Source organism: Berghia stephanieae, chromosome 5 (genome assembly GCF_034508935.2).
Source record: "Berghia stephanieae isolate SIO BIC M18660-M18661 chromosome 5, UCSD_Bste_1.3, whole genome shotgun sequence".
In the NCBI taxonomy this organism is placed as follows: domain Eukaryota; kingdom Metazoa; phylum Mollusca; class Gastropoda; order Nudibranchia; family Aeolidiidae; genus Berghia; species Berghia stephanieae.
In genome coordinates, this window is record NC_088364.1 from 73,360,738 (window position 1) to 73,380,110 (window position 19,373).

The 19,373-nt window shown below is 36.3% G+C and overlaps 2 protein-coding genes across 2 annotated transcripts in view; both read right to left on the minus strand.

The window, feature by feature from the left end:
• Positions 1–19,373, minus strand: part of LOC144973588 (zinc metalloproteinase nas-6-like) — a 699,617-nt gene that overhangs the window by 50,694 nt on the left and 629,550 nt on the right. The window lies entirely within an intron of this gene.
• The window catches only part of LOC144973589 (uncharacterized), a 20,774-nt gene continuing 2,186 nt past the window's right edge, over positions 786–19,373 (minus strand). The window contains exons 2-5 of the mRNA XM_078916219.1: positions 16,661–16,869; positions 7,871–8,023; positions 6,063–6,259; positions 786–1,119 (exon numbers count right to left, since the gene is read on the minus strand). Coding sequence (XP_078772345.1) covers positions 931–1,119; positions 6,063–6,259; positions 7,871–8,023; positions 16,661–16,868 — 747 coding nt within the window. The 5' untranslated portion in view covers position 16,869 and the 3' untranslated portion in view covers positions 786–930. The remainder of the gene's footprint in view (positions 1,120–6,062; positions 6,260–7,870; positions 8,024–16,660; positions 16,870–19,373) is intronic.

Here is a 19,373-nt window from a genome sequence, read left to right on the forward strand (position 1 = left end):
AACGCGGATGGCAAAAACAATAACAAAGACATGAGTGACGTCATCTTCGAACTATCTATAAACGCTTAAGGTTATACGTAGTTTTGTGTGTTGGGCTGGCGGATGTTATGTGTATTTTACCTAAACGCGTACATCAATAGCATAATGGCAAATTAATCACGAGGCGTCCCTGTTATCCATTCTAATAACAAACAAATGAAAAAAGAGGTAGGTCAAGATATTTTTTTTCTCCTGCACCCATCCGGTTTTTTTTCTTACTAAAAATAGATTTTGCTGTGTCATATCTTTAACACAATGATAATTCTTAAGGTTAAATATTTTGATTTCAGTTAAATTTTCAAACGATGGTGAAAGTTAAATTAAGATTAAAAGGGAAAAGTAGTGCGAATTTCACAAGCCTAACGTCAAGCATTATCAATGAAATAGCCTTATAACTGCAAAAATCGCAAAGAATTCCAATTTTATAGAAATTTAAGAGGCCTCTAAGGTAAACACTTGAGATTTAGACACAGTACACGATTAAAATGGAAATGGCTCTGCGCATAGCGGAAGTCGTCGTATTTCACCAAACGAAAAGAAGACCGCGGCCATTTTGTTTAGAGTCCTCTCCTGTAAATCTATGATCCCGGCATAATACCAGTTTGAGGCTGTGGGTCACATATTTACTTCCCGATCAAAGAAAATGTTCACATTGTGTCTTTTTGACTAATTCATTTTAAGAAGGTTAAAGATTAATTATAATTATATATTAAAATAATAATAATAATAATAATAATAATAATAATAATAATAATAATAATAATAATAATAATAATAATAATAATAATAATAATAATAATAATAATAATAATTACATTCATCATTTTAGAAAGGTCTAGAAACCATCATCCGTAAATTGAATTGTTTTTGAAAGTTGACCTTTGCATGGAATTATATTGTATCTGTCTCAATAAGCTGGAGGGCTTTTTGAAATTCCATCGCTGCTTGGTTCATACCGTAGCCTTTAGCTGGAGCCACCATGACGCTGGGCCCTGGGTGATACTGGACTGTTGCGACGTTCGGGGGATAGCCATAGCTGTTTGTCGTCATGACCATACTTGGAGCTACTTGCTGCGGTGGCTGTGAAATGTATTTTAACATTAAAAAGAAAATGATAATAATTAAATAAACAAATACATAAATAATTAGGCCTATATAAGTGTTACTAGACTGGCGCATGAAAAAATACAATTGATGGTAAGAAGAGAGGCATTCGCTGGACACTGACATCCTTTCTGGAAGGTATAGACTACGCAGATGATATCGCTTTAGTTGCCAGTACACACAGAGACGCATCAGAAAAACTAAACGTACTACACAAGAACGCCTAGAAAATTGGACTGAAAATAAATTTCGATAAGACTGTGTACATTAGGGTGAATCCAAAACATGGCAGTGAAATTAGGATAGATGAACATATAATTGAAGAGGTAACAGAGTTTTCCTACCTTGGATCCAAAATAACAGACGACGGAAATGCAGAACACGATATCAATCACAAAATTGAAAAGGCAAACCAGGCTTTCGGCATGCTGAAAACTTTTGGAAATCAAAGCTAATTATGAGAAAGACAAAGCTGAAAATATACTGCTTTATGGAAGTGAAAGATGGAAATGACATCCTCTTTAATACAGAAACAAGAAACCTTTCAGAACAAGTGTCTAAAAATAATTTTTTATTTATTTTGGCCTACAAAAATAAAAACAGTGGATCTATTAAAGAAAGCTGACTGCACTAGCATTGAAAGCCAAATAAAAAGAAGAAGATGGCGTTGGCTGGGTCATGTGGCCAGAATGGAAAAAGGGTCACTTCCCAAGACAGCCCTGTACTGGACAGCAGATGGGAAGAGAAATCGGGGAAGACCCAAAGAAACCCGGCGAAGGACCATGGAGAAAGAATTAAAGGAAGCAGGCCTGTCCTGGAATACAGCCACCGCAAAAGCAGCCGATCGCAAAAAATGGAGATGTCTCGTGGATGCACTATGTGCCCCAAGGCCCGAGCGAAGAGGATTAAGTAAGTAATTAAATTTTCAATTGAGCTTTATATAGCGCAATATCCACTAAATGTGCTCAAAGCGCTTTACAAGGGGTCCCTGGTCAACAGCAACATTTAACATGTAGGACAGGACATGCCGCCTGTTAGGCGATATTACAATTTTTCGGACAAAGACAACGCTGTTAACGGCCAGGCACTCATTTTACACCTGAGTACGGTGAGAGAAAGTGAGTAAAGAGCCTTTTCCAAGGACACAACTATGCGCCGAGCGCGAGGATCGAACACAGGACCTTCCGATCCGAAAGCGAGTGTCATACCACAAGACCACATAGCCGCACAATATATAAGTATATAAGTCTTACATATTTAAAAAATACTGGGTAATCTAAATGTTGATGAAATTAATGTGACCTTGTGGTCTACTGTTTTGACTCTAGGTTTCTGTCCTGTAGGTCCCTAGTTCGAGGACCAGGTGTGGGACGCCACAAAACTGAATCCTAGGGAAAGGTTTCTATTCAAATTTTCTCATTGTGCTCAGGTGGTGTAAAATGAGTATCCACCGATGGGACAGTCGACGTGGCTCAGCGGTATGGTCTTTGCTTCGTACCCGAAAGGTACCGAGTTCGATCATCCGCCGCTGCCCTGTGTGGCCTTCTTTAGCAAGTCAACTCGCCCTAGCTAGATTTGCGGCGCTGCACTGCGGCTGACACCTAGGTTATTCCAGTCTTTCCTTGGAATAGACCCTAAAGATAAATTTCACCTCTGGAACGAATAAAGGGAATTTTATATAACAGCGTTATCTTTATTAGAAATTAAAATGGTAATGATACCTTACAGGAGATAAAGATAAAGGGAGTAAATCGAATTATAACAAAGAAAGTATTGGACTGGAACCCTCAGGACAGAAGATCAAGGGGAAGGCCACGAAGAACATGGAGAAGAATTAAAGAAGCTGATATAGAGAGAAGTGGTAAGACCTGGAATGAGATAAAAAAGTTAGCTCAGGATAGAGAAGGATGGAAACTGTTTGTCTGTGGCCTATACCCTGACCCAGGGTGAAAAAGGCAATGATGATGATGATGATGATGATGAGTAAATCTGGGAACAACACAAAACAAATGACGTTTCGGCCTTTGGCCTTTTTCAAGTAAACACAAAATATATAGATTATTAAAATAGATTTTCATTATAATTTTGGTGAAAATGTATGTATGTATGTATGTATGTATGTATGTATGTATGTATGTATGTATGTATGTATGTATGTATGTATGTATGTATGTATGTATGTATGTATGTATGTATGTAGTATTATATATATTATATATATATATATATATATATATATGTATATATAAAATTGAGCTTTAAATTCAGCTTTTATATAGCGCAATATCCACTAAACGTGCTCAAAGCACTTTACAGTGGGTTCCTGGCCAACAGCAACACTTAACATTTAGGACAAGACATGACGCCTGTTAGGCGATATTATAATTTTTTTTCGGACAGAGACAACGCTGTTAACGGCCAGGTAATCATTTTACACCTGAGTACGGTGAGAGAATGTGAGTAAAGAGCCTTTTCCAATGACTCAACTATGCGCTGAGCGAGGCTCAAACCCAGGACCTTCCGATCCGAAAGCGATTGCCATTCCACTAGTCCACATAGCCGCACATATATTTGAGTGTATGTGTGTGTGTGTGTGTATGTGTGTGTGTGTGTATGTGTGTGTGTATGTGTGTGTGTATGTGTGTGTGCGTGTGTGTGTATGTGTGTATGTGTGTGTGTGTGCGTGTGTGTATGTGTGTATGTGTGTGTGTGTATGTGTGTGTATGTGTGTGTGTATGTGTGTGTATGTGTGTGTGTTATGTGTGTATTGGTGGTGTGTGTGTGTGTGTGTATGTGTGTGTATGTGTGTGTATGTGTGTGTATGTGTGTGTGTGTATGTGTGTGTATGTGTGTGTATGTGTGTGTGCGTGTGTGTGTGTATGTGTGTGTGTATGTGTGTGAGCGTGCAATTGAAGCGAGGCTTGACCTTTCGTCTTACTTGTTATGAGTTGTTTCAAAACACCAATGGAAAGTTCCGTACCCTATTTCGCATCCGTCTCCGGTTGAACAATGGAAACAAGGATTTGATTTTCAATTTAAGGATAACGTGGAGACTGTGGTTCAAACTCGGGAATGTCGAATTAAGACCCAATATACATAGTATGCGCTTGGCTAAGAAGCTCATAACATTGCCATCCGGAAGTATAACGGTCCAACACACAAAACTTTGTGTATCCACGAACGTTTATAGTCGAGTTAAAACAGTTCAGTGAGCATTACTCATGAACGCGGATGGCAAAAAACAATAACAAAGACCTGAGTGACGTCATATTCGAACTATCTATAGTAAGAGGCTATGTGGTCATGTGGTTTGACACTCGTTTTCGGATCGGAAGGTCCTGGGTTCGAGCCTCGCTCGGAGCATAGTTGAGTCCTTGGAAAAGGCTCTTTACTCACATCCTCTCACCGTACTCAGGTGTAAAATGAGTACCTGGCCGTTAACAGCGTTGTCTCTGTCCGAAAAAAAGTATAATATCGGCTAACAGGCGTCATGTCCCGTCCTACATGTTATGTGTTGCTGGTGGCCAGGGACCCCTTGTAAAGCGCTTTGAGCCCGTTTAGTGGATATTGTGCTATATAAAAGTTTAATTTAAATTTAATTTAAGGGGCCGCTAACAATCATGAAAGAAAATTTCCAATATTTAATACATTGCGCGATTCGTTGTAATTTGCTGTCAACATAATTTATTTTTCATCACTTGAGCTTTAACATGAGATTTTATATAGCGCAATATCCACTCAATGTGCTCAAAGCACTTTACAAAGAGTCCCTGACAAACAGCAACTATGCGCCGAGCGAGGCTCAAACCCATGACCTTCCGATCCGAAAGCGAGACAAGGAGAACGAGACATGACGCCTGTTAGGCGATATTACCATTAATTTTTTTCGGACAGAGACAACGCTGCTAATGGCCAGGTACTCATTTTACACCTGAGTACGGTGAGAGAATGTGTGTAAACAGCCTTTTCCAAGGACTCAACTATGCGCCGAACGAGGCTCGAACCCAGGACCTTCTGACTCAAAAGCGAGTGTCATACCACAAGACCACATAGCCGCATAATGGAAAGCAGCTAGGCTAATAACCGTTCGTTGAAAGGGGTAGTTGTGCTCTTTTTTTCTATAACAGTTTGGCAGTTCACGAATCAGGTTGACTGCTGACCACTACTGGGTTTTTAAAAATTAGACTCATCCAAAGACTTGTCTCGATTAGCCATTTGAAGAGAATTTTAGTGAATAGCCATATCATTGGGCGAACATGGTGACGAAGAAGGAGAAGAAGAGGAGAGAGGAAGAGAGAAGGAGAGGAGGGAGAGGAGGAGGAGAGGAGGAGAGGAGGAGGGAGGAGGAGGAGGAGGAGGAGAGAAAAGAAGGAAGAGAGGAGGAGGAGGAGGAGGAGGAGGAGGAGGAGGAGGAGGAGAGAGAGAGAGAAGAAGAGAAGAAGAAGAAGAGAGAAGAGAGAAGAAGAAAGAAGAAGAAGAAGAAGAAGAAGAAGAAGAAGAAGAAGAAGAAGAAGAAGAAGAAGAAGAAGAAGAAGAAGAAAGAAGAAGAGAAGAAGAAGAAGAAGAAGAAGAAGAAGAAGAAGAAGAAGAAGAAGAAGAAGAAGAAGAAGAAGAAGAAGAAGAAGAAGAAGAAGAAGAAGAAGAAGAAGAAGAAGAAGAAGTAGGAGGAGGAGAGGAAGGAGAAAAAGAAGAAGAAGAAGAAGAAGAAGAAGAAGAAGAAGGAGGAGGAGGAGGAGGAGGAGGAAGAAGAGGAGGAGGAGGAGAGGAAGGAAAATAATAATAATAATAATAATAATAATAATAATAATAATAATAATAATAATAATAATAATAATAATAATAATAATAATAATAATAATAATAATAATAATAATAAGAAGAAGAAGAAGACTTAATAGTTGATTAATGAAGTACTATACCTGGAAACCCACACCGCCGGACGGGTTTTGAGCATTGAACAAATTGAGGTAGGCAATAACCGAGAATATCCCAGCCGCAATGGAAACGAACCCAGAAATCGACGAAAGGTATAAAGAATATCCGTATTTCCACTGTACTTGTTCCTCAAAGTCATGTATGTCCATAAACTTGCCAGAACCGCCAAAGGCGAGGATACCTGAAAAATAGAGGTAGAGTCATTACAAATTAATTGTCATATAATTTGCACTGGGAGATGGGACTAGACCGGGTCTATCCGCCCTAAAATTGTACAGTGCTGACAGGATTTAGGCGATAAGATTGGGTTTAAAGTTTTATCAAATGAAATCAGACCTGTCTATTATAACGAAAAATTCGTATAATTACGAAATTTGCCTCCACTTTCAGAACATGAGCATCTCTTAAGTCATTAAAACTTATTGAAAATGAAAGTTGATGCCAGATTACATTGAAGGATTTTGAAAAAAGTTATTTAATCTTTCGGTGAGTAAATTGTTCACTTTAGTGACTATGATTTATATCTCTTGAAAATTATGACTTTTAAAATGTTTATCCTTCTCCTTACCACCTATAGGAAAATCGCCACAATTGTTACAAAGCAACCATCGTTGTTCTCATCCAGGTTTCATTTCTTTTTACTATAGCTATAAAAACCTGACATTCTGTAATAGAGTTCATATTGTCGAAAAGGTAAGGAGAGGGTTAACTCTCTCCTTACCAGCCATTTTCAGAATATCCCCCAAATTTTCACACCCACCCAACACAAAATAGGTTGTTCTTACTCAATTAGAAAAGCAACAAATACATTCTGTGCATAACATTGATCAGCAAAATGAACTCTACAACACAGTGTCACGTTTTTAATAAAGCTATAATAAAACAATTTTCTATAAATCGTGTGATTTACAAAAGAAATCAGAATGATAAAAGTGCTGTGTTGTATCGTAACGAACGTGACGATTTTCATATGGTTGGTAAGGAGAGGGTTAAAAATGGCAAAGATCAAAACCCAATAGTTCCTTGTGAAGTGGCTTTAAAAAATAAATCTTGAGCTCTGAACTTGAACTTTTTATAAGGCGCAATATCCACTCAACGTGCTCAAGACAAAGGGTCCATGCATTACATCAACACTTAACATGTAGGGCGTGGCATGACGAGAGACAACGCTGTTAACAGCTATATACTCATTTTACATTTAAGTACAGTGAGAGAATGTGAGTATAGAGCCTTTTAAAAGTATTCTATGCGCCAAGCGACGCTTGAACCCAGATCTTCCGATCCGAAAGCGAGTGTCATACCACTATATAGACCACATAGCCGTACACAAGAAATGAAAGAAAAAAAAGCCGTCAAGTTTTTGGGATTTGGCATTTATATCGCGATAGATAGTATGAATTTGACGTCACTCAGCTCTTTTTTTTCCATCTGCGTTTATAGGTAATTCTCAATAAACTGTATTAACCAGATTGTAAACCTTTCAGGTTACACATAGTTTTGTGTGTTGATCCGTTATACTTCCAGGTGGCAATGTTGTGAGCTTCTCAGCCAAGCGCATACTATCTATATTGACGCTATAGATAGTAGTATGCGCTTGGCTAAGAAGCTCATAACATTGCCATCCGGAAGTATAACGGACCAACACACAAAACTGTGTGTATCCATGAACGTTTATAGTCAGGTTAATACAGTTCAGTGAGCATTACTCATAAACGCGGATGGCAAAAAAAAAAAAAAAAACAATAGCAAAGACCGGAGTGACGTCATCTTCGAACTATCTATATTATGTCACCTGCAAAAATCAGAAGAACGAGAGTAGAATATCCATGATTCTTTGAGGTCACTATCATTTTCTGTATGAACACAAGATGTCCCATGATTACAAAGGCAACAAAGTACAAGACGACTGCAGTGATACACAAGCCTTTAGGCGCATCCAGCTTGCCTGGGGATAGGAGTAAATTTGATTACAATGATGATGAGAATGGTGATGGTGATGATAGCTATATTTTTTATGCTGATGGTGGTGGTAGTGATGATGATGATGATGATAATGGTGGTGGTGGTGGTGGTGATGATGATGATGATGATAATGATGGTGGTGATAATGATGGTGGTAATGATGATAATTATGGTGGTGTTGATTATTATTATTATTATTATTATTATTATTATTATTATTATTATTATTATTATTATTATTATTATTATTATTATTATTATTATTATTATTATTATTATTATTATTATTATTATTATTATTATTTTCATTATTATGATTATGAGGATGATGATGATTATTATTATTATTATCATTATTATTATTATTATTATTATTATTATTATTATTATTATTATTATTATTATTATTATTATATTATTATCATATTATTATTATTATTATTATTATTATTATTATATATTATTATCATATTATTATTATTATTATTATTATTATTATTATTATTATTATTATTATTATTATTATTATTATTATTATTAATGGCACCATTAATTAATGTCCTTTCTTTTCTGATATAATTTACATTGCCATTAGTAAATAGAAATGATTTTTACATAAAACTTTTGCTTCATTCTATTCTCCTATTCTCTAATCAATATGTGTACAAGCGTTCTCTGAATCAATTGGTTTTTGCCATCCGCATTTATGAGTAATACTCACTAAACGGTATTATCCAGACTATAAAAGTTCATGGTTACACATAGTTTTGTGTGTTGGTCCGTTATATATCCGGATGGCAATGTTGTGAACTTCTTAGTCAAGCGCATACTATCTATAGATAGTATGCGCTTGGCTAAGAAGCTCATAACATTGCCATCCGGAAGTATAACGGACCAACACACAAAACCGTGTGTATCCATGAACGTTTATAGTCAGATTAATACAGTTCAGTGAGCATTACTCATAAACGCGGATGGCAAAACACAATAACAAAGACCTGAGTGACGTCATCTTCGAACTATCTATAGCCTGGTACTACTAGGACCTACAGTTTAGCGTCTAGTGAGTTGTCGTTAGTAGAACTCAATAAAACAAGAGATACAATTGCTTGAACTATTGAATACAACGCACGATTTGTTTTCTTTTGCAACCAAAGACTTGTCTTTTGACGTCATTTTTTGGTCAGTGTCAGCGCCAGTTTACAATGGCTACGGTACAACAGTGGCCTTCGTAAACTCATACTGACCAACAAATGACGTCAAAAGACAAGTCTTTGGCCACAAAAGAAAACAAGTCGTGAGTTGTATTTATTCAATAGTTCAACCAATGGGATCACTTATTTCCTTGACCAATACTAAAGACAACTCACTAGGCGGTCCAAAAACCTTAGTGGGTTTTTGTGTCAGGCTATAGATAGTTCGAAGGTGACGTCACTCAGGTCTTTTCCATTGTCTTTTGCCATCCGCGTTTATGAGTAATGCTCACTGAACTGTATTAACCCGACCATAAACGTTCATGGATACACACAGTTTTGTGTGTTGGTCCGTTATACTTCCGGATGGCAATGTTATGAGCTTCTTAGCCAAGCGCATACTATCTATAAGTTAACGATGGCTGCGGTACAACCGTGGCCTTCGTTAATCAAAGGCCAAGGAGGGCTTTAGAAAGGAGGCTTCCCTTGGATTTTCAGCCCCCGCTAATGGGGGCCATTGGTTGGATAACGATTTCAAGCAAAACTACCGCTTTTCTGCCTTGGTACAATTTCCTTGAATGCGCAATAATTGATTCTGTTCTTATAATTTCGGTACTTTATGATTAATTGGTTAATTGGCGACCATAAGTTTTATATAATATTTCTTATGTCTTGAATGATATGAAAATATACAAAAAGTAGTGAACTATCAAAAATTTCACAGGAAAGTATGAACTATTTTTCTATGACGCCCTCTTACAAACTGAGTGATTGGGTTTGTTATCTTTTTTGAAATCGAAAGTACGAATCTGATTTCAATACCTTTTAATAACTATGGCTAATTTATCGAACCAGAATCTTTGAAAAGTGGTAAGTACCAATAATAATTGCGTAATAATTATTTAAGACATGCTTAGAATTATCAACTGTAGTTCCTGCAGACGATAGTTGGGTCCATTGTCGTGCTTGTTCTGTCGAGTAGCACAGATAATCAGAATCAGACTCCGCCTTATTCGGAATCCGAATCGGATTACTGTTCCTTATTTTATTATGAATTATGGCCTGCGGCTTTATATTTATATATTTTTTCTATATGGTTAACTGACAAATATTGACTTTATTGTTTTAGTAGTGTATAAGTCTAGAGGGCCCCTTTGCTCGTCACGTCAACTTCACAACTTTATCTTATATTTATATCTTGAACTTGAACAGTCCTTTCTATTTCTTACTATCTAGAAGTTGCTAGTTAGTGGGTCTGATATTACCATATCATATATATCATATTCATATATGATGGAACTTGGACTCTGACTGAATATATAGTTATGCCCATTACATGGATCTGTGTTGCTGATATGACTGTCAATCGTATGGGACTAGTAACTAAGACTCTTATTCTTAATATATAGTTTTGCCTCATTGATCTGAGATGTTGTTACTGTTGTTACTAACTGTTACAGTTACAGTTACACTCACTCACTCTATTACTATTATCTCTGTGACTATGGAAAGGAATTATGGATCTGATCTACTCCATTGACTGAAAGGAATGAACTAGTAGTTTGAATATATAGTTTTGTCTCATTGATCTAAAATGAGACTATTAAACAACTCTATGACAATAGAAGGGAACTATGGATCTGATTCTGATGCTACTCATTGACTGTACTGTAAGGAATGAACTATAGTAGTCAGATGTTTTATAAATGGCGCATGTTTTTCTAGTTTTTCTAAGATGTCCCTCTATCAAAAGTTGTAAAACTTTGTGTTAACCTCCGAATTAATTTCTCTTAACTGAATCAAGATTTTGGCCCGTATTGAATTGTGATGCCATATCACAAAAAAAAAAGATTTTTTCTTCACGACCTATAAAAAGCCACTTTAAAACCGCTGTCATACAATTAGAGATCTTACACTGCTAAATATTTAAACATTTTTACACCACAAAGTAAGAGATGACTTCATCGTTTTTCAAAAACATCTTGTGACACAGTAGTTCCGGCTAGTGGTTATGAGTTCACATCATACTATTACAAAAATTACTATTTTCCGAATAAAAGCAAAACACATTAACATACAGTAACAACTTATGTAGTTTGCTTCCAATTTTGACTTTATAATTTATTGCTTTTTATTTATATCACGTCGCAATTACCGAAGACTGATATGAATCTCTAGTTTTAATTTATTTGAACTAGTGATTAAATACTCAAAATTGTCAAATTAACATTGAATGTTTATATTTAACTTTGAAAAATTGTATCTATGCATGACCGATTCACACAGCATTTAAAGTTTTCTTTTAAACCTATAAGATCTTAAACAATATGATATGATACGGAATCTCTATCGGTTCCTTTCTCGTATAGCTGCGAAAAGAAGTCTAGTTGTATCTATCGATAAGCCATTAAAGAGGACATCTATGGAATTGGAATTTCACAATCAACTCTGAGTTTTGCATGTTATTGTTGTTACGTTGTTGTTGAACACAAGCACATCATGTGGAAACACTGTATCATAAATTGATGAATTTCTACTTTTGACTGGTCTAACATTAAATTTATGTAATCCTCTTTGGCATAAAAACCAAGCTATTTCTCAAAACTTTGAACTCAAAATAATGTTGGAAGTGCTTAATGTTCACTTTTATTTGTATTCATCAAACACGTATATTGATTGTTATAAAATGTAAACTTGTCTGTCGTTCCTTCATATTCAGATTCTGTACGAACATCATATAAGTTTCAATTAACTGAACATTCCATTTTAAGAAATTCTTTCAAAACGGATAAGCGGAAAATCACAATTTCGACACTATAAATCATTTTTGAGTTCAGATCCTCACCCGTTATCGATTTTGATATAGCTGTAATAAGCGAAATACTTTCCTATTGTTTTTTTTTTAAGTCGTGATAAAACATTTTTATTAAGACAAAATGATCCAGAGTTTCATACAAATTTTTGCAGTTGTACATCGTGAACAGATAGCTGAGAAAAAGAAGAAAAAGACGCGCCCCTTATTAAAAATCCGACTATTGTACTCTGAATATATATTGATCTGATATGTTACTTTATTAATTAACTCTATGAATATGGAATGGAATGGAACTATGAATTTGATGCTACTCCATTGACTATATTGAATGAACCAGCACTCTGAATGTTTTTCCTCACATGAACTTTTGCCTCTTGTGGGTCTGATGTTCATGGACGTGATTTGTTAGCAAATTCAAGATGGGGAAAATTGTGGTGTTGAGAATTACAATGGTAACTACAATAAAGCCAACAAATGTTGTGTGTTCAGATTGCCTATAAAGAGGAACCAGACCGGTAAACATGGTTAAACAAATCCCTCCTCGTGATGATATTGAGCCACATCCGACAAAATTTGTTATTTGTGAAAGACATTGGTCTGCAGGTGTTCCAATGAAAATTCTACCTGGCAGACCGATCGTCCCTTATAGGGATGAAATAGTGTTCAAAAAATTAATAAATTCGAGAGATCCTAATTACAACTACTATGTAGTGCATCCCTTAGTAGATATTTCGGTATTCATATTTTTCTTGGGATCATCCTCCGCAGATTACCTCCCTTTGTTGATATTGTACATCTCCTTTCCCCTTCATCTAATTGTTCATCCTCTTCCTCATAATCACATTACATTATGTACATTCATTAATCAAGCTTCTAGAGAAATCATCCTGAATCAATCACTATAAGGTCAGTTTTTAGAATATCTAACTACTCATCCTTTCCGTTTCTTCGCTACTCCTATTCACTGCTGATAATAATAATCATTAAATATTTTTTTGGACCCAGAATTCACAATCACTCTCTAAAAAGGTAGATCTTGCCATATAATGCCCCTGCTGTTATTTTGGTGTAAATTTTCTATATTTTTTGTTGGCCCCCACTAGCGTTGCCTGAAGATTCCATATGATTGTCCTTTCAGTATAGCTGTCCTTGTCAAAGGCCTAAAACTGGCCAAAAGAAAATGTCCCAAAGGGAGACGAAGCTCACCAAACGAAAGTAAAAAGTGAGTTGTTAGAAGTGCTCAAGGATATAAATTCAACAGTCGTGACATCACTTCCCTCGTAATGATGAATAGTAACACAGTAATTGGTTCTAAACTATCGGAACAATGTCTGACACCCTTATGAAATACTTCTCCGACGAGCATACAAGTGTATCCAGAGGAGAAAAGCATTATAAATCTGATCATGATTTGACTTTTATACATTTTGATCACATGGACATGTAAAAACGTTCTAGCCAGCATGAATAATAAAAAGTACCGATTTTCTTTGTTTAGAACCAAGCTGCTGGTTGCTGGGCGGACGTGACATCAGGCTATTGAATCCTATTACATTTCCTTATCTGACACAGACACGCGCTCCTTTCTTTTAAGCGTGGTGACCATCGACGTTGTCATGACGTCTCGGTCTATATATAGAATACTCTTCAACAGTCGTAACGTCACTTCCTTCCTAATGACGCATGGTAACTTAGTAACACTGGCTCTAAACTATCGGAACAATGGCGGACGCCCGTATGAAATATTTCCCCGGCGAGCATAAAAGCGTATCCAGAGGGACAAAAAAAAAACAACATAAATTTGATCATGTTTTGACTTTTACACATTCTGATCACAAGGCATAGGAAAAGTTCTAGCCGGCATGAAGAATAAAAAGTAATGATTTTCTTTGTTTAGAACCAAGATGGCCGCCGTTGCCGGGCGGCGTGACATCAGACTACTGAATCCAATTCATCATTGAATTCATTGAAAATGATAGACGAGAAGAATGGAATGGCCCACTGGGTCGTGATCGTGACTTGTGGAAGGGTCGCCACGCTCCGAGCCGTCGTAATCGAACCAAAGGTCCGGGACGGCGTTTTGGAACTGCGCACTACGTGTGGAGGGCCACGACACTGATATATCATCATTCTCTTTGTCACTGATCAAGGAATATATATGCATTTTTTTTCTTCAATAAATCGATTTTGTTGTTGTTGTTGTTGGTGTCTTTTGTTTTTTTTTCTTGGGGGGGGGGGGGGGGGTATGTGTTATTGTTTTGTGTTTTTTTTTTTAGTTTGATCTTTTCTGGGTTTTTTTTTAGTTATGTTTTATAAAATTTGGGGGGGGGGGGGGGTTGAAGGTTGGTTGTTTTTTTTTTTTTTTGTTTTTTTTTTTGAGTTTTTTTTTGGTTTGCTTTTTTTCTGATTCACCTAATATTTATCATAATATGGATTATTATGCGAGATTTGTTACGTGGGTAGGCCTTAATAAGTCGAACTGTTCCAATCACAGCGAAAAAGGAGCTTGAAATTAAAAATAAAAGCTGCATGGAATGAAATCACCTTGTATGAAATAAGTAAGAAAAGCGATCATCCCGCGGAATCAGGGACTACAGATTATGAATGGTTCATGATCATAGTATAGATAGTATGCACTTGGCTAGGAAGCTCATAACATTGCCATCCGGAAGTATAACGGACCAACACACAAAACTGTGTGTAACCTTGAACATATATAGTCAGATTAATACAGTTCAGTGAGCATTACTCACAAACGCGGATGGCAAAAAACAATAACAAAGACCAGAGTGACGTCATCTTCGAACTATCTATAGATAGTATGCGCTTGGCTAAGAAGCTCATAACATTGCTATCCGGAAGTATAACGGACCAACACACAAAACTGTGTGTATCCATGAAAGTTTATAGTCAGGTTAATACAGTTCAGTGAGCATTACTCACAAACGCGGATGGCAAAAAACAATAACAAAGACCAGAGTGACGTCATCTTCGAACTATCTATAGTGGGGTGGACCATCGACCTAGCATTCATTGCATTCGTTTCTAAGAATGACGTAGAAATTGATTGGTATTTGTTGCGCGGCTCTGGCTGTGAAACCGATCCTTATTTATATATAGGTACATCATATTTCCATTATCCATTTATCTTACTGTGTCAATTATAACACGTTTGTACAAAAAAAAACCCCAACATCTGTGGTGCTTCATTCATCCTGTTTTGTTGATAAAGGGGAAACCCGAAACGTTCATTTGATCTGTTTTTGTAATGGAATTAAAGGTTACATTCAATTTCACATTATTATTATTATTATTATTATTATTATTATTATTATTATTATTATTATTATTATTATTATTATTATTATTATTATTATTATTATTCTTACTATTATTATTATTATTATTATTATTATTATTATTATTATTATTATTATTATTATTATTATTATTATTATTATTATTATTATTATTATTAAGACAATCGAATGAAAGAGAGAGATGAAAGAGGCAAGATTGTCAAGTTAACAATTTAGGAAGCTGACTGAGAGGAGGGTTCGTGACCGTCCTGTATCCCACCAAGGGGGAGGGGGCTGGGTAGGAGAGGGGCAACCTAATGGATTAATATTTGTAGCACAAGTTTTCTGGTCAGATTGAAAATAAAATGTCTATGTCAGAAAACGGGAGTAAAAATTGCCTGTTTATGTTAATGTGTAATTATCCTAGCTTAGTTTTTTTTTTTAATGTTCAAACCTATAGTATTGGTACTATGCGTGAACACTAACTAATACGACAAGACGAGCAACTTCCACTGAGACATACAATATAAAATTACCTAGATGGTTGAACACTAACTAATACGACAACACGAGCAACTTCCACTGAGACATACAATATAAAATTACCTAGATGGTTGAACACTAACTAATACGACACCAGCAACTTCCACTAAGACATAAAAACAAGATTAACTTACCTAGATGGTTGAACACTAACTAATACGACAACACCAGCAACTTCAACTGAGACATACAATATAAAATTACCTAGATGGTTGAACACTAATACGACAAGACCAGCAACTTCAACTGAGACACATAAAAGCAAGATTAACTTACCTAGATGGTTGAACACTAACTAATACAACACGAGCAACTTCCACTGAGACATACAATATAAAATTACCTAGATGGTTGAACACTTACTAATACAACACCAGCAACTTCCACTAAGACATAATAACAAGATTAACTTACCAAGATGGTTGAACACTAACTCATACGACAACACGAGCAACTTCAACTGAGACATAAAAACAAGATTAACTTACCTAGATGGTTGAACACTAACTCATACGACAACACGAGCAACTTCAACTGAGACATACAATATAAAATTACCTAGATGGTTGAACACTAACTAATACGACACCAGCAACTTCCACTGAGACATAAAAACAAGATTAACTTACCTAGATGGTTGAACACTAACTCATACGACAACACGAGCAACTTCAACTGAGACATACAATATAAAATTACCTAGATGGTTGAACACTAACTAATACGACACCTGCAACTTCCACTAAGACATAAAAACAAGATAAACTTACCTAGATGGTAGTCACTCATTGCGGTTTCAGTGTATTCCATGCACGTGTCCTTAACGCATAATTCAAACAAACCAAATCGAATGTCCACATTATATGACGAGGCTTGAAGCCAGTATACTGTTCCAATGGCAGTTCCCATCATTGCTATTGCGGCCACTGTCAGGACAACAGCCACATGGAAGCTCAAGGGAGTGGTAGGTCCAGCCATTCTGTGGAAAAATCATAGATAATAATGTGAAATTGAATGTAAGCTTCAATTTAATTACAAAAACATAACAAATGAACGTTTCAGGTTTCTCCTTTATCAACAAAACAGGATGAATGAAACACCACAGATGAATGAGATAATGTGGTAGTGACGTAGTTAAGATGAATAAACAAAACAACCGGTCATATCCTTATCATTATTTTAAGAAATGTTTTCAAGTTAGTCGTAGTTTCAACCTGTGACAAATATTTTAAATTTATTTTTACATTAGCCAATAATTCTAAGCTCGTATCAATAATAAGATTCAATAGTCTGATGTCACTTCCGCCCAACAACGAGCAGCTTGGTTTTAAACAAAGAAAATCAGTACCTTTTCACATGTCATGAGATCAGAATGTATAAAAGTCAAAACATGATCAGATTTATAATGTTTTTCTCCTCTGGATACACTTTTATGCTCGTCGGAGAAATATTTCATAAGGGCGTCCGCCATTGTTCCGATAGTTTAGAACCAGTTACTAAGTTACTATGCGTCATTACGAGGGAAGTGACGTCACGACAGTTGAAGCCTATTTAATATGGGCTGTACGAAACCATTTTGACCCCGAGATTTAAAAATAAAAAGAATAGATGAAATAAACACAATAAATATTAATTAACACACATATTCTAGAGAATATCCTTGCCCCATACACTCAACAGTATTTCATTTGTTTCTCTAGTGGACCATATTGAACCAAATTTCTATTTTCTACAGTACAGGTTATGTGTCTGGTGTCCTTTTTGTAGTAATGAATCGACTCCAAAGTATGAGAATGTGCCTGGCTAAAAAGCTCACAACATTGCCATCCGGAAGTATAACGGACCAACACACAAAACAATATGTAACCATGAACTTTTATAGTCTGTTTAATACAGTTTAGTGAGAAGTACTTATAAACGTGGATGGCAAAAACACTTACAAAGACTTGAGTGACGTCAACTTCGTTCTATCTATACTCATTCAGACCTTTGTTGCACACACACACACATACACACACACACACACACATACACAAACAAACACAGACGCAGCATGTCCTGTTTCCAACTGATTTCTTATGTCTGCGATGTTGAAAAGTTTATATTTAACAGCTTTTGTGACATGACATGGCATTTTGACTCAGAATGTTTCTTCAGGGCCTGAAAGATGTGCGCATTAATATCACTGAATCCTCCTGTTGTCCACTAGAGCATGCATAAATCATACGATGGTGCATAAATCAAACGATAAAAACAACGAAGCGTTTTACGAATTTCACTGGTAGTAATCCATTCAACAGTTTTAAAGTAATCATACAAGAACAGCTGCCATCATGTACAAATGGGGGCTCCAAGAATCACCAACATGCACAAAGTGCAACCAAGCACCACAAGATGCAAACCACCTCGTCCTAGATTGCCCAGAGACAAAACTTGAAGGGAGATTTGAAACCATCAACAAATGTGATGATGACTTCCGAACCTGGATTGATACCTTGAACATAGAAGTGTAGCCGAACGATACTACTACTACTAAAGTAATCATTAAATCGGCGCTGTCTCCTCAGTGCTGTAGCAACTAAGTTAAAATTCACTGGTTTGCGTGGACCTAAGTCTTTCACCACTACTTTCTCTTGAGGGGAGAAGTGTCTGAATTAATTTTCAATTTTTTTTAAATCAACATGATTCATGATTGAATTACAGAAATAATTTTTAATGATTCAAGAAATCTTTCCAAAGATAAAAACAGGGAGGCTATGTGGTCTTGTGGTATGACACTCGCTTTCGGATCGGAAGGTCCTGGTTTCGAACCTCGCACGGCGCATAGTTGAGTCCTTGAAAAAGACTCTTTACTCATATTCTCTCAGCGTACTCAGATGTAAAATGAGTACCTGACCTTTAACAGCGTTGTCTCTGTCCGAGAAAAAAAATTTGTAATATCGCCTAACAGGCGTCATGTCTCGTTCTACATGTTACGTGTTGCTGTTGGTCAGGGACCCCTTGTAAAGCGCTTTGAGCACGTTTAGTGGATATTGCGCTATATAAAAAAGCTCAAAAGGTTTGATAAACAATGACAACAGTCATCAGACAGGCAAACAAAATCATTTCCTGTGAATATTATTGTACGACATTCAACTTTAGAAGAATTGAATTTAAAAATCCAACTTAACTCTTAACTTCCAACGCCCTGCACTTGCTAACTTCACACACAATACAAGTTGAGTAGGGTTCCTACTTAGTTCTTAAGTTGAGAGTGCGGGGGTGAAGGACTCCATTGAGTCGGGGATTCTATTTATAGTACAATGAGGCTCTTTTCGGTGAATACTTTGTTTACTGTTCTTTTTGATATTTAATATCCATATCAATAGTGATAAAATATAGATTAATACGATTCAATAGTCTGATGTCACGTCGCCCGGCAACGGAGACCATCTTGGTTCTAAACAAAGAAAACCATTACTTTTTATTCTTCATGCTGGCTAG